General features: G+C 33.0%; 1 protein-coding gene across 3 annotated transcripts in view; it reads left to right on the forward strand.

Moving 5' to 3' along the window:
* Positions 1 to 17,592, forward strand: part of LOC127718868 (epidermal growth factor receptor-like) — a 213,534-nt gene that overhangs the window by 97,143 nt on the left and 98,799 nt on the right. For all 3 annotated transcript variants that reach the window (XM_052224917.1, XM_052224918.1, XM_052224919.1), the window contains exons 3-4: positions 3,908 to 4,045; positions 9,320 to 9,403. In XM_052224917.1, the coding sequence (XP_052080877.1) occupies positions 3,908 to 4,045; positions 9,320 to 9,403 (222 nt within the window). The remainder of the gene's footprint in view (positions 1 to 3,907; positions 4,046 to 9,319; positions 9,404 to 17,592) is intronic.

Genomic DNA, 17,592 nt, shown 5'->3' on the forward strand with positions numbered 1-17,592 from the left:
TATACCCAATGAATAAATGATATTAACCTTAAATTAATGAAATTTGATGAGAACATTTTTATGTTGGATAGAATTGGTTTTCAGTGTCAATCCTTAGAATATTCCAAAACCTCACATGAAGTCAAAATGAAAGAATAACCCCATTTTGTCTAGACTCATGGAGATAGTGGTAAAGAGATTTACATAATGGCAAATGTGTGAGGTTTTGTTATCCAAACTTATTCTAAATAAATCAAAATGTTAAAAGGTTTGTCTACACACCTTGTAATCGAATAATCATAATAACTTTTGCTAAAAATACCACATACCACTCAATTCCAAAAACGAATTTAAACTAAAAAATTGAAAGATCTCTTTCAGTGACTAGATTATTCCTGTGTGTCTGAAAACTTGTCTGCTGGTCCAATTGCTTTCAGACTTCAAGGAAATGATACACCTGGAATCAGTCCCCTTTGAATGTTATGTTTGATGACCACATTTGCTAAAAATTAAAAAAAAATTAAAATAATAAAAAAATTAAGTTAAAATATCCTACCACAACTTGAAGTAAATTTTAATGCTGGTCAATTTTAATGATGATAATGATGATGGATGGCTTTAACGTCCAGCGGCAAATTAATATGTATATTCAGGACAAGAACAAGTTAATTTATTATGAATATTAACCCTGCTTTGTACTAGACCGACACACTGAACCAGATTTTTTACGTGCTTAAGTTCACAAGGTAACAGTCTGCAGGAAGACATGTCACCTTACCCAGACACTCTATTCTGACTCCGAGCTGACCAGTCTTTGCTCTTACTCCTTAATACTGCATGCAAAGAGTAGAAGCAGCAAATACCAATTTTAAATTCTTTGGTTTGACCCGGCCAGGGTTCGAACCCATGACCTCCCACACTCAGGGTGAACACGAGACCACCATGACAGTCGGTCAATTTTAAACTGAAATATGAAATTTATAAAAATCTGGTATGGGGCTGGCTAATTGCTTCTGAAATTAATGAGGTTAAATAGGTTTGGATATTCAAAGGTAAAAGATATAGCCTCTGTGTGTCTAATTCAATTTTATTGGATTTTTGTCTCAATGACCCCATTTTATCTTAATCATATATTTTTAAATATGTTATATCTTTGTAGAGGTAAAAAATGTTCTAATTATTGATATTGCATAAGACAAGAAAAAAAAATGTTTAAAGGTCCTGATAAGAGATGAATATAAAACAATGACCCATTACACAAGTATGGAAGAAATATTATTGTATAGTACCAACCATAGCTATTGCATGGTGACATCAATGACACAGTGTAGAGCATGTTCAGGAAAAAAATAAGTACAATGGAAATAAATCACTCAAGCATAGTCATTTCTCTGAGTAAAGAAAATACAAAAATCAATCAGACATAGCCACAGACCATTTATACAGAAAAATTCACCTAGGCATAACAAATTGACAACTGTTTGTAACTGTTGTGAAAAATCACCGAACCACTCAATAGACCAGTTCTGTTTATGGACCACTCAGACATAGCTTCAAACCATTAAGTTTATATACATAACAAAATGTCATACAAAGCCAAAGACCATAGCAAATATATCACTCAGGCAAGCCACAAACCATAGCACTAAATATCACTCAAGCAAAGCCTCAGACCATATAAAAAAGTACTGTCAAGGCCAGAAACCTTAGCACAAAAATCACTCAGGCAAAGCAACAGACCATAGCAAAAAATTACACTCAGCAAAGCCACAAACTATGGCACAAAATATCACTCAGGCAAAGCAACAGACCATAGCAAAGGCCAGAGGCTCCTGAATTGGGACAGGTGCAAAAAGGCGGCGGGGTTAAACATGTGTTGTGAGATCCCAACCCTCACCTATACCTCTAGCCAATGTAGAATAAACAAACACACGGCAATACGCACAGTAAAACTGAGTTTAAAAGAAGTCTGAGTCCAATGTCAGAACAGGTAACAGAAGAAACTAAGCAAAATGACAATGATACATTAATTAACAAAGGACTACTAGCAGTTACTGACATGCCAGCTCCAGATCTCAATTAAACTGATTGAAAGATTGTGTCTTCATCATATGAAAATCAAGCACAATCCCTCCTGTTAGGGGTTTAGTATCATACCATCATAAAATATATGAGAAGAACATAACCCGTATGATGCCAACAACTGGTTTTAGAAGAATTGTGTTTATTTCTGATGCAAAGACCCTATGAGTGAATCAATATTAATTCCAAAATATGCCATCTTTAATGACCTGACAACAGTATCGTAACTATATCCCTTCTGAATAAGTCTGTTTAAAGGTTTTTTGAGCTTTTGAGGTGAATGACGACATTTTTGTGCTTTGTATAGAATATTACTATAAAAGATTGGATGTGAAATATCTGAACATATAAGATGTCTAAAGACCATCTCTTTTTACAAAGTATAACTCAAATATAGCCACATACCACCATTTAATGATAACAGTGTAAACAATTACTATAGCTTATCCATAGGCCTACTTGTAATTCAATTGATTTGATTAGTAAGTTAATTTGGGTAGAAAATACTGCTATGATAAAAAGAAAGTTGCAAAAGTAAGCTTAGACATTTTGTTTTGATGAGTATAGTACAAAGGATGACTGAAGCATAGACATAGATAATATATCTGCAAAAAATAACACTTTCATAGCTACAGACCATGTCATATATAGTATTATTAGTGCAGTGCAAAATATTGTAAATACTTTATTATATGTCAAGAGTTTAATTATTAAAATGATAATCTTAAGATAAGCAGTGTAATGATTTAGTCTGTATGTGGGAGATAGTTATGTAAGAGAACTACATTATCACATTCTATATAAGTCATTAGGTATCAATATTACTTTATGCCTCTTTAAACACCTGGTAAGAAGGGAGTGTTGTCTATCAGACAAGGTTAACCATCACATCATTAGTTCACATTACATCACATAATGACAGTTACAATAATTGATAGGAAGAAGAAACTTAAGACATCATTAAACAACACTGCAAGTCCAGACTTCATGACAGCTTCATATTAAGCAGATATCAAAAACTCATAATGCTACTTTACTGGACCAATGGTTTACAGTGCTCAATATTCTGGTAAAGGGTCAGCAGAGGAATTAGAATACTTGCTATTAGTTTTACATGTTGACTTTAGAATTTATTACATGTAACTATTCCAAAGAAAAGACTAGGACTTGAATTAACACAAGCCATTGTGTGACAATTACATAGGAGATCATAGGAAAGTTCAAAATTGAGACTATGAAAAAAAAAAAAGGACACCACTCTTACATGGCTACATACTAATTTCCATGCAATTAGTTAGTTCAGTTTGAATTTTACATAAACCTGTTTAAAAATTTGTTAGATTTTGAAATCAATATTACTTAGATGAAACATCTTGCTTCAGGTGACTGTATCTTAAATTTATCTGAATTCCAATTTAACAAGGGATTATGTTTAAGATGAATAGTACATATGCATGCTCATCTGTGACACAGATACTCTATTACAGTCAACCAAATCATGATGGCGTCTGTAACACTATCATGGAGATCAGCTTTACCATAATGAACCCTATCTTGGTTTAATAGATTACTTAGTAAGCACAAACCCTCTATCAGTGAAATCATCATAAGAAACCACAAGCCGTGATTTTTTACATCAACTAGAAGGTATATACTCCATATGCAAGTGCTGCTGAAACGTTACATCATAAAAATGGAAAGTTAACAATAAGAAAATTGCAGATAAATGTTTGTAGTAATGATTAGATTGCAAATTTCTTAACGTAAATCAAGATATGAAAATATGCAAAAAGTGACTTATGTAGCCTTATATATTTGTTTAATAAGCTCATTTTTTATTTTGTAGAAATAATGAATGGAATTGTTTATTTTTACAACAATAATTTGTTGTGTTATGAAAATACAATCCATTGGGCAGACATTAATCCCAGTGTAACACCACATGCTAAATACAGCTTTAATAATACTTATCACAAAAGGGCATGTAAGTATTCCAGTTGATCAAACATTCTGGTGCAGTGATTTCATGTATGTACATATTGAGAGTGCCCTAGATGTTATACCCTGGAGTAGAGGCTATATTACATTCTGTTTGTCTATCCCTTTCTTCAACAAATATTTTTGTCACATTTTTCTTAGAACTACAGAACAGTAGGACTTCATATTTGGTCAACAGCTTGACAGTAATAGGTGGGATCTGTCAAACACCTACTGAGTGTTTGCACATACCAGAGACATATATACACATGTGTATATATGTCTCTGCACATACTTAGAATTTTTCATTGTGTTCATTTTATTTAAATGAAGTATTAATATAGGGGGAACTTGATCTAATATGTTGTTAAGAGATACAATTGGAATTAACCAATCAGATTGAGTTTTTCCCAGTATCTGCAGCCCTTACTAATTAATTAAGTTGCTATTTAGGTTACTAAGACATTAGCCAATCAGGGCCCAGTATTTATTTGAATTATCCAATCAGGGCACTAATTAGTGGCTCTTGTTTTAACAAGAGCGCAATTATTCATTTTCAAATTTACCAGCGGCGTATGCAGACATTTTTAATTTTTGGCAGAAAAAATTTCTAGTCCCACCCACCACTCCCTATTGGTATGTGAAAAATCTTTTAACACACTGCATGTTATTTTAATAGTTTCCTTTATTGCATGATTTTATTATTGTTTATTTTAATGTGTAGTTTTGTGTTTTCTATTGGAGTACCACAGGTTTTTCAAAGACTGTTTGTGCAAAATGAAAATATTATTGTTTCATTGTTAATTGTCTTTATATATGATGCAAAGATTAATTAAACTGTGGTTATTCGCCCAAACCTGTATTATGTTTTCCTCAACCTATGTCTATGTGGTTATACATGGCGGTAGGAGTATGAGACTCTATTCAGCTTGGTTCTTGCAGTGGCTGTATAGGATCTGATCTTGCTTCCAACCATGTGATAGCACCCCACCATTTATGAGTTCACATTAGTTGTCACACATACACATTACATTTATATAAGGCCAAGGTATACATGGGAATAAGGGGGGAGGGGTCCACTTCCATAGTGTACACGAATTAATTTGTGGTATGAATAAAGAATAATTCACACTTTTCTCAGTAACTACTGAATAGAAGGACTACATATTTGGTCAGTAGCTTGAAAGGGATGAGTACTATAGTCTGAGTACTTTTTGGATCAGTCAAATAGCTACTTCCTGCTAGGTTAAATGAACAACCCAAGAACTAATGAACTGAGTGACTTCCTGTTTCTAATATTTTTGATTACCAGTGGGGTACGTTTAGCACTACAAATGCACAGCTACTTGTTTGGTTTTCCTGAAAGGTATGAAGTTCTGCACTTGTCAAGATTAAGACCTGAGCAATAAAAGTGCTGTTCCTTCCAGAAACCAGCTCTTTCCTTGTGCACCTTAAAAATGTTATCTTCTTTAAATTCATCAAATTTATTTGTTAGATATCAATCACATTTGATATGGAAAAGAACTGTAAAAAAAATAAGAAACATTGTAATTTTACAAGCAAAAATTATATTTGATTATTTCCAAATATATCTTTGAATTAGTGTTGGCCTTTGCCTATCTAATTTCTTCCAATCTGAGAGGTCATATTCATAACAACAAAAAATGTGTTGAAATAATTTTCATATCATATGTTTTGCTGCTTCCTTGATACAAAAACTGCATGCAAAGAAATTACTCATAGCCCAAAGTGGTATGACCATGAATTAAGAATCGGTAGGTCTAATTTACCTTATGATTTACCTTAATGAAGGAGCTACATCAAACTTTATTTTATGATGGCTATAGGAAGGGTCAAGTGTCGGTTTCAGTTGTTTAGAAATGGTATATTCAAGAGAAAATCTACCTAAATTATCTGGCCTAAAAATCTGGTATCCTACTTTCTGAAAAATAAAGCATTATTTTGAATAACAGTGCAAAAGTTCAAACTTCCGTTTATTTATCTGCTTAACTATGACTTTATATATTTGCCAGGAGAAAGGATTATTAAAATTTTACACAAGAAATACAATGCCAAATATAATCCTAACAAATAATATGTTTATACTTTTAACAAATACTTAGCCTGTTTTTTTTTCATTGTAATTTTATAAATACCTTGCTAATATTTCACTGCCTTTCTTACAATTTGCAAATGACAGTGATGCCAACATTCGCCCCAAGGCTCTGGATAACCGTCATCATTGTAACAGACCTCTGTTTTAAATATCCCATGTTATCTACATAATGATGCTTTTAATCAGTTTATACTGTGTAATTGACAGGATTGGAGATTTGCTTTGTGGGTTCAGACCAATATAGTTGGTCTAAAAGTTCCCAGTCTACAAAAGATTTTCTTCTAACTCAAGTTGATCAATGATTTTAGTTCATAATTTAAACAATATGAAGATATTTCCAACGATTTTACAACAGTTATATTGGTTTATACACTATGTTTAGTCAATTTTTTTCTTCTTCTTGATGTTCTGATACAAGCTTATCAGGGCCAAAACTTTTAATATTTTGACATTATATTTGGCATGAAGGTGTAGTACCATAAGACATCATAATGACCTTTATATAGTCTTGATCTTTGATCTCAGGGTCAAAATAATTGATTTTTGGGTAATTTTTCTGCCTGGTGCAATTTCTTTTTTCCTCTGACAGTTTTTTTTTTTACATTCAAGGTCATATAAATTTTGACTTTGTATCTGTCATTTCCAAAACCAAATATTTTATTTCTTGCCATTGCAAGTTCTTTTCAATGCCCCTGGGGTCATTTGCTGTCCATACCATAATAAATCATTAAAATCTTAAATATCTTTAAAAATTCTCATAGTCGTCACCCCTTAACCATATATTCTTAATTGTCATGACAAAACCCTTTCCAGTACACCATAGGTTTTGCCCTTTTCATTGTATTGTAAATTGCTTAACTAAATCAAAAACTCTTCAGATCCCTTAACCATATATGGCCGTTTTTCAATAAAAATGTGATTTCTTGTCCCAGCCACTTTTAAAAAAATGTGTTTGATCTTAACAAGTAATTTTTTGTTCAGTCAGTACATTGAATAAGATTTAACATTTTTAAGCAAAGAAACATACTATTTTTAGAGGGATTAATAAGATATTGATTCCTGAATGGTTCAAAATAACCAAAATGGCATGTCCCTAGACCTCCTGTTCAACCTTCATACTCTATAATATTGTAAAAAAAGGTAGAAATAAATATTATTTTTACTTAATATAAGTTCTTTAATTATTCAAAAGTATGTTTAGAGCCAACATATTTTAATAAACAGCTTTAGACAAAGGATTTTTAATTTTAGAAGGTGTGTTCCTGACATTCCTGACAAAATGTCCACTACGAAACGAAGTTATTAAATTTTGCTAATAAACAGTTTTATAAAATCAATGTTTGAAAGAGATATAAACATTAGGGTCTTACAAAAGAAGATGTTTTTAAAACGGCAGTTAAATTGTTGGCAAAAAAAGTTGAGCACATCAAATGGACCAGAGTGATACCGTATTTCTGTTTATGTCCACTACGAAACGGGTCAAATCTCCTTCAGTATCTGGTTTTAAAATTATGAAAAATATCAGTGTACAGCTTAGTACGTGCTTTGATGAATAAAATTATTCTTGTTACTATTGCAATATAGGGATTGTGGGGAAAAAATAAAACATGTGAATATGTCCACTACGAAACAGTCACCTACGAAACAAGTATGGGAGAAAAACATTTCGTAGTGGACACTACCACTACCATGCAGTCGTTTTTTTACTCTTTTTTCAATTATATTCGTGCAAAACAAATAACAAGGGTTAGTTTCATGTAATTTTCTGTGTGATTTTATCAACATAGAATAGGGTTGATGTCAACTATGAAACTTTTTGTCCACTACGAAACGGTTTTGTCAACTACGAAACTCATCAAAATGTCCACTATGTAACATGAGTTGTACCTTCATATGTGAAGTACTGTCTAATCTTTATCGATAAAAAATGGTTCTCCAATTCAGAAAAAAATGAGAGCGTTCTTGTATATAAAGTAAAACAAACTGGAATGTCTATAGGAGACATTAAAATGCAATGAGATGTGCGTTAAGAAACAGTACATAAATTATGAAAATAATATCATTTTAAAGAGTATTTAAGATTGCACTTTTTATTTACAAACAGGTCTATAATAGAGGTATTCAAAATAACTCTTGAAATAAAATTTTAGACAAGTTGACTTTCCATTTTTTTTAGGTCTGAAATTCACACTTTTATTGAAAAACGCCCATATATTCAGAATTGTCATGATAAGGCCTTTCTGGGGGAATATAGGTTTTGTTCCTTGAGGTCCCTCTCATCATAAATTGTTTAAATACCTCTACAACTTTAAGAATTTGTACAGGAGGGGTGGATTGTTATGTCACAACCCCTCATATTATAAATTGTTAAATGTACCAAAACAGTTAAGTTAAGTATGTTGTGCCTTCTCTTATCCTGATTGTTTCTATACATGCTATAGATGAAGGGGAGACATGTGTCAGTCCACCTAGTTAAGATTTAGCTTTTATATTGGGGATTTGTCGATGAGAATGTAAGTTCACTTTTTTCTTGTTTCTTTATATGAAAATCTTGAAAAACCTCAGAAAATGACTTCTTTATTGTTTTCTACATTGTTTTATATCATCTAAATTAAAAATAAAAGAAGTATTTTGGCCAGATGGGAAAGGCCGTTAACGTTAAAGGTTTTAAAGAAAAACAGCAAGTTGGTTTACAAGAAAAGACTATCTTACTTTGAAATCAAGTTTGAAAGTTTTTGACTTAAATAGTCCCTGTCCCAATATACAATACAGGAATAATAGGACACACATCCATTAGTACGTTCTGTACAATAGTATTGTCAATACACCTCGTATATCTTACCAGCTTACACTTTGAACATCATTCTCTTCTACTTTAACAGATTTTTCGTCAATATAATGATTATTTCCATGATACTGCTACTCAGTGCCATGAATGGATGCACCAAAGCAACTGAAATTTCAAACAATTTGTGTCCATCAGTAAATGTAAATTATTTGAAAAGTCTTAACTTCATTGTCTATGGTAATTTTTTAATCATAGAAATTTGCATATCAAGCATATAGTGGAAATTGTAGAATGCAGTTGAAATGACTGTTATAATTTGTTAATTATGGTAGTAAATTACAATAGATAAAATTAATAGGTAAAACATTACATTACAGGTGGTGAATGTCATCCAGCTTGTTATAATGAGAAGACAGAAACCAAACAATGTTGGGGAGAAGGTCCAGATATGTGTCAAACATGTAAGTTCACATTTTGGTGGTAAATGCTTTGGCTAGTAAACATGGTAAAGATTAGAACCAAGATTTCTAATGGATGCATGAAACCCTACAACAAATTTCTATGGATATGGTGTATTGCTTGGATTCATATTAAAATTCAGATAAGAAATATTTTATATCCACTATAGCAATTGTATAGCAGAAACTATCCCTAGTAAAACAAACTTTTTCAATTAGTCAATGTCTTTTGAACCTAACTTTCAATATCTGGTTATTTCAGCCTGGTTGGATCTCTACTTTTCAATCATGATCATTATTGTATGATTTTCAAAGGGATAATTAACTATTAAGAACATTTAGCTATCAGAGTTTTGATGGTTAATTTAATCCTTCTCACCAGGACTTTTTAACATGCTTTATTTCAAGTAAAGTGAAACATTGATTTCTGTATTTAATGCACAGTATTTTCTGTAACAAACAACATTTGAGAGTACTTATGTTATAGGTATTCAGGTTTATCCTTTTTCAAAGGTTTTGGAAGGGATCATTAGTAGTAAATGTCCAAAAATTGTTTCCATTCATCCAATGACCATTTAGCATTAGGCAAACAAAGACCTGTTGATACTCATAAATGTTAAAAAATAAAAACTTAATAACTTAGTTACTCACATAATTATTATTTACCATGTAGACTACTTTCCTTTCATTTCACAATTTTCATTCATCAATTTGATTCCATAATTCCAATTTCAAATTCAAGCTGCCATATGTCCAACTCTTGCAAGCTAATACCAGAGAGCCAAATTTTGAAAAAAATTAACCATGATCCTTTAAACAAAGCATTATGGGTATTATGATTTACGCCCTTCCAACAGTGTTAAGCCCATAGGAAAATTTATGACTTGCTTATTTCAATTACACCAGGCTTACCACTTTTTTCTATGCCTGTTAGTGCTACAAATTTATGTTTCCTGCTCCATTACTCCAGGAACTGGACACGTAACTACCACTGACGCCTGGTTTACGCCAGATTTCCAGGGGTAATACGCCTTATAATTTCGTACGGGAGCAAACATCCAATATAATACACACAAGTATAAGCTATCCAAAAAGCTTGTCTGACTTTAGCATCTATTTAATGTGAGCAGAAGCGTGTTGCTAGACGTTAGTGAAAATACTGGTATAGATTTAGGACCTCAGATAATGTGGGTTTAGAATTTGTTTGGGTGGAAAATGAAAATAACGCAATTAATTTTGTGCGTTTGAAGTGTTTTTCTGGATTTATATTCATCAGGAATGCTCAAACCCCAAAATTTGGAAGTCAAGTATATGTAAGACCTAAACACATGAAGAACTATTTGACCAAAAGGGACCTTGAAAAATAACCAAATTCATTTAAGGTCAACTTTGCCTGAGGAAGTTGGAACCTTAGTTTCGTAATAATTTATTAATTTATGAACAGAATATTTAAGAAAACTTTGTTAGAAATCATATCAGTACAGATCCACTGACTTCTGAGTTGATGATACCCTTTGGGACTAATAAATGAAAAAAATAGTATTTAGATGTCTTTTTACACGAAAATTTCATATAGGATATGGAGTAATGGTGATTATATTGTTCAGTGTTCTCCCCAGGCCGTTTTAGCGCTGTGGTATTCAGCGCTATCACATTTTAGCGCTGTTCTATTGGACAGACCGCAGCGCTATGCAATCAAATATCAGCGCTATCGTTTTTCAATTTTCATATTTCCGGTGTTTAGCTGTACAATTTCGATTACGTGATCAACTGGTTGATTTGTCTGAGATCGATGAGATACCTTTCAAAGTCAAATATGGGAGCGATCAGTGCAATGAAAGAACAAAATGGCGTCATTGGCAGATCTCTGACTGTCAAAAAGAACTATTCATTTCCCCGTTTTTTTCACCTTTAAGAATAAAAAGGTGCATAAACTTCATGAAATGGGTGGATAGTGCTCAATAAATCATTACCAAAGTATTTAAAGAAAGGTTTACCCTTTCTCTGACAACGTGGTCTTCGTCTTATTATTTCAATCATTTTCGAGTATTTCATTACTGTTTAGTGGTTACAACTAAACTGGTGAACCTTCATGGCTTGCAGGAAGTATTCCCGTTGTCCAGGGATTCATTATAAGCCCGTATTTTACGATTACTTGTCCTAGCTTGCATCGTTTTTTTCAAAATCGAATAGAGGATAAAACAAAACAAAATCGCGTAAATAAATATAAATTATTGTGTTATGCCATCCAATTATCAATAAATGTCAATTAAATGATATTTTATAATCAATATTAACAGGGGACTGCTTGGCATTTAATGATAAATAAAAGCATCCATTTGGTCAAAGTGTAAGCAGGAAATGGAAGTTGTAGAAGGGAGACAATTTAGGCGGGAAAAGTACTAAAACTAGTATTGTCAAATCTTGTCAAATAATTTTGGTGGCAATAATTCAAACATTTATAAAGTTATCAAACACAACCTTTAAAGTTGGTATTTATGTTTGAATTGGCAAATATAATTTTTCATTCTAACCCACCTTAAATAATAAAAAAAAATCATTAAACAAAAATGAGGTTTCTATTAGATGCATCTTTGAAGTATGTTAGCCTCTTTACTTAAATATGTCTGCATTAACATTTGATTACTTATAGAAAGGGTAATCCACTTTTTCCTTTGATATGAAATAAAATACTGATTTTAGTTGTGAATTTTTAATTTGAAAGATGTAAATATTAATAAAAGATAATGAAAACAGTCAAATTTGGCCATTGGAAAATAAACTAGTGTCAGTTAATTATGAAGCTGTAAATGAAAAATATATAAACTAGTTTAAGTTAAACAACTAGAGTAAGGGAAAAAGTATACCTACTGTGCTATATTGTACATAATCTCTCTTATAAGAAAAGATTGAGAGGGATAGTAATGAAATCAAATTTTTAAAATTATCTAGGCATTTTAATTAAAAGCTTAATATAATAAAAATGTAACTTATTTTCATTTGTAATAATTCATATAAATATATGTATATTAAAATGCAGGTCTTTTTTTGTTTTGTACAATATAACCAACATGGCAGTTGTAAGTAAATGTAACATTACGTCGCAAAACAGTGAATCAATCTAATATTGCACGCTTACCACAGCACTATCAAAAAATCCTGGGGAGAACACTGTTGTTTACAACAGAAAACTGTGAAATTAAATGAATTGCTGTGGCGATGCTGTCCACTTAGTTCTTTATTTGATATTATTATAGTATTAATTGCTGTGGTGTTTTCTTCATAGTGAATATTGTGGGTTATTTTTAACTATTGTATAAATCAGATAGTAATTGTGTTGTATATTATTAGAAGAGTTTGGCAAACCAATTATATTCCTATATTTGACATTTACAAAATAGTTAAGTTTGTTAAGCAATGGGATGATGATGACTATGAATGACTGTTTATTGTCCAGTGGCAAGCGAAATCCATATTTAGGACAGAAATATGTCAATGAGTTTTGAATATGAGCCCTGCTTTACAAAAGCTATTTCCCTTGTTAAGGTTCCATAGGAAGACATTTGACCATAATTAGTCTTACTTCCTACCATTCTTTTCTCGCATAAATGAAGAATGCTTAGTAGAAAAGCAGCAAATACCAATATACTGAAATAAAAAAAGTAAAAGTGCTGGTTATTGAAAGCCTCAAGCATCAGTGAAGAGACATTAATTGTTGAATGACATAAAAATTGGTACCATTAATGTTATTACTACCACTGGGTTGATACCTCTGGTGGTGGACTGTAAGTCGATACCAGCCCAGTAGCCAATACTTTGGTACTGGCATCAAAATACGGATATTGACTCAAACTTTGTATTCCCTATTTTGTAATGCATGTCAAAAACAGTTTTGTATATAATCAGCTTTGACATGGCAAGTTTTTTATAGAAACTGTTAAAATTTTACAATTACCATGATACGTTTTAACTGAATAGCAACTCAATGGGTGCCAACTATAATTGAAACAGATATCCTCTATTTAAATGCATTAATTGTATGGTTATGTCTTCTTCTAAAAGCTATTACCATTGCAATTACAAGCTTTTTCAAAAAGCTATTATCATTGCAGTTACAAGTGTTTTTAAAAAGCTATTACTTTGGATTTACCTTGATGCAATGTTACTCATATTGCAACGCAATGGACACCTACATCAATTGAAAAGGAAGTTAGCAAGTTGAATCTAATCATCTGAAGCCTTGATGTCAAACAATAATCTTCATGAAAAGAAAATAATCTATGTTGCTTTCTAAGGTTTAAGGTCAATATGGTTTAAGTATAAGTATCAAAATATGGATAGCCTTATCAGGCCAAGAGATGATAAGCCTGATTGATTTTCAAGGTCAGATATCAAAATTTTTGTCGAGCCTGCGATAGTGATCCGACGGTGGCGGCGGCGTTAGCTAGCTTCTTAAAAGCTTTATATTTTAGAAGGTGGAAGACCTGGATGCTTCATACTTTGTATATAGATGCCTCATGTTACGAAGTTTCCGTCAGTCACATGTCCAATGTCCTTGACCTCATTTTCATGGTTCAGTGACTACTTGAAAAAAAAGTTCAGATTTTTTGGAATGTTAAATTCTATCTTATTATAAGTAATAGGATAACTATATTTGGTATGTGCGTACCTTGCAAGGTCCTCATACCCGTCAGACAGTTTTCACTTGACCTCGACCTCATTTCATGGATCAGTGAACAAGGTTAAGTTTTGGTGGTTAAGTCCATATCTCAGATACTATAAGCAATAGGTCTACTATATTTAAGTCTCCCAAACGAAGTTTGGGAAGACTTATTGTTTTTGCTCAGTTCTTATTATTATTATTCTTCTTCTTCTTCTTCTTCTTTCTTCTTCTTCTTCTTCTTCTTCTTCTTCTTCTTCTTCTTCTTCTTCCACCGCTTTTAAATTTGAACTTGTCCGCACCCGTTCTCCAAAACCGCTTGTCAGATTAACTTAGGGTTTCACAATATGTTAGACTAACATGTCTAGTGGTGCAATCAGGGTTTTGTTTGTGCAATGGGGTTTATAAAGGGGTACTTTGAGGGGCAAAAAGAAAAGAGGGTTTTACTATAGAACCCTATGGGATTTTATTTTTAAAAATTTTCAAATGATTATAAATTGAAAACCGTTTGTGATAGACACAATCTTTTTAATTGAAAATGTTCTAAATGATAAAGCCCATGAAATGAAATACAGGGTTAGTCCCCAGGGGTCACCCCCACCCCCTGCCATTTAAGAAAGTTCTAATACCTTGTAAGTGGTCAAGATCCCCACCCCTAAACCATATATATTCTGGTTTGTCATGCTAAGATGGTTTGAATGATATACAGGGTTAGTCCCCAGGGGTCATCCCGACCCCCTGCCATTTGAGAAAGTTCAAATATCTTGTAAATGGTCGAGATCCCCACCCCTAAACCATATATATTCTGGTTTGTCATGATAAAGCACATCAAATGAAATACAGGGTTAGTCCCCAGGGGTCATCCCACCCACAGCCATTTAAGAAAGTTCTAATACCTTGTAAGTGGTCAAGATCCCCACCCCTAAACCATATATATTCTGGTTTGTCATGCTGAGATGGTTTGAATGATATACAGGGTTAGTCCCCAGGGGTCATCCCGACCCCCTGCCATTTGAGAAAGTTCTAATATCTTGTAAATGGTTGAGATCCCCACCCCTAAACCATATTTATTCTAGTTTGTCATGATAAAGCACATCAAATGAAATACAGGGTTAGTCCCCAGGGGTCACCCCCACCCCCTGCCATTAAAGAAAGTTCTAATATCTTCTAAGTGGTCAAGATCCCCACCCATAAACCATATATATTCTGGTTTGTCATGCTAAGATGGTTTGAATGATATACAGGGTTAGTCCCCAGGGGTCATCCCGCCCCCCTGCCATTTGAGAAAGTTCTAATATCTTTTAAATGGTTGAGATCCCCACCCCTAAACCATATATATTCTGGTTTGTCATGATAAAGCACATCAAATGAAATACAGGGTTAGTCCCCAGGGGTCATCCCGACCCCCTGCCATTTGAGAAAGTTCTAATATCTTGTAAATGGTTGAGATCCCCACCCCTAAACCATATATATTCCTATTTGTCATGTCTCGAACATTTGAATGACGTATACGGTCAGTCCCCAGGGGTTCCCCCCACCCCCAATGTTCTTATATCTTGTAAATGGTTGAGATCCCCACCCCTAAACCATATATATTCCTGTTCCTCATGTAATGAACATTTGAATGACGTATAGGGCCAGTCCCCAGGGGTTCCTCCCCACCCCCAATGTTCTAGTATCTTGTAAATGGTCGAGATCCCCACCCCTAAACCATATATATTCTGGTTTGTCATGCCAAGATGATTTGAATGATATACAAGGTTAGTCCCCAGGCATCACTAATGCATATAACTTTACTGGACCAAACCAATTTTCACTGGATGTGGCCCAATGTCAGGCGACCCTGGGAATTACGAATTATGGGAGCTTCGTTTGGGAGACTTCGTAACAGCATCCTGTTACAATCATTTCTTGTTGGTGTATGGAATGATTGTAAGGTGTACATGTTCAAGTGGCAGCGGTCATCTGACCTTGACCTCATTTTCATGGTTCAGTGGTCATATTTTAGTTTTGGTGTTTTTGGTCTGTTTTTCTAATACTTTATGCAATAGGTCAACTGTATTTGGTGTATGGAAATATTTTACGATGTACATGTCAGTCTGGCAGGTTTTATTTGATCTTGACCTCATTTTCACGGTTCATTGCTCAATGTTAAGTTTGTGGTCTGTTTTTCTAATACTGTATGCAGTAGGTCAACTATATTTGGTGTATGGAAATATTATACGATGTACATGTTAGTCTGGCAGGTTTCATTTGACCTTGACCTCATTTTCACGGTTCATTGCTCAATGTTAAGTTTTTGTGTTTTGGTCTGTTTTTCTAATACTGTATGCAGTAGGTCAACAATATTTGGTGTATGGAAATATTTTACGATGTACATGTCAGTCTGGCAGGTTTTATTTGACCTTGACCTCATTTTCATGGTTCATTGCTCAATGTTAGGTTTTTGTGTTTTGGTCTGTTTTTCTTAAACTTTAAGCAATAGGTCAACTATATTTGGTGTATGGAATGATTGTAAGGTGTATATGTCTGTCTGGCAGGTATCATCTGACCTTCACCTCATTTTCATGGTTGATTGGTCAATGTTCAGTTTTCCTGGTTATCTTTGTTTCTTAGATACTTAAAGCAATAGGTCAACTATATTTGATGCATGGAATGATTTTAAGGTGTACATGTCTGTCTGACAGGGTTCATCTGACCTTGACTTCATTTTCATGGTTCATTGGTCAGTATAGAATTTCCATGGTTTGGTCTGTTTCTTTTATACTATAAGTAATAGGTTATCTATATTCTGTGTATGGAATGATTGTATTAAAGGTGTACATGTATTTCCGGCTTGGTTTATCTGACATTGATCTCATTTTCTTGGATCATAAATGTTAATGTGTTGTAGTAAAACTTTATATGTAGGATGGTCAGTATAGCAGGCGAGACATTTCAGTGTGTGCACTCTTGTTACATTTTTGTGCCAGATTCAATATCAATCTTCATTTAACAGGGGTATTTCAAAATCTGACCATTGTACTTTTTATGGTCAAAGGTCTGGCTGGACTTACATAATGTCAATATGATTCAATCTAAATAACCTGTAAGAATAAAAAAAAAATGCTTAATTAGAATGAAGATCATTGACTTTTAGGTCAAATTCTATTAAAGTTCAGGTTTAGTTTTGGGATTGTTGGATTAATCAATAGATTCTGCAAGCTTAACAGTGTAAGAAGGAGTGTTTAAACAGCCATACAAGATATGTTTAGTTGCTGTGATTTTGCCATCAATAAATTTGAAGTTGTTAGTCAGATATCAAAGCCATTTCAAAAAGGTGTTTCAAAATTTTCAATCTTTCACATAATCCTCTAGAACATGTAACGTGTAAAGAGAGTAAATATCCTTACAATAGTGCACATTAACTGCAAAAATGTTTTGAATTTTTATTGAAATTTCAAGTATCTCTTGAAAAAAAAAAACTTTTGAAATGAACTTCAATATGGGTTTCTTGAAGAAATGTGTATTTAACTGAAGGAATGTTATTACA

This window comes from Mytilus californianus, unplaced genomic scaffold (assembly GCF_021869535.1).
Source record: "Mytilus californianus isolate M0D057914Y unplaced genomic scaffold, xbMytCali1.0.p SCAF_10, whole genome shotgun sequence".
NCBI classification, from domain to species: domain Eukaryota; kingdom Metazoa; phylum Mollusca; class Bivalvia; order Mytilida; family Mytilidae; genus Mytilus; species Mytilus californianus.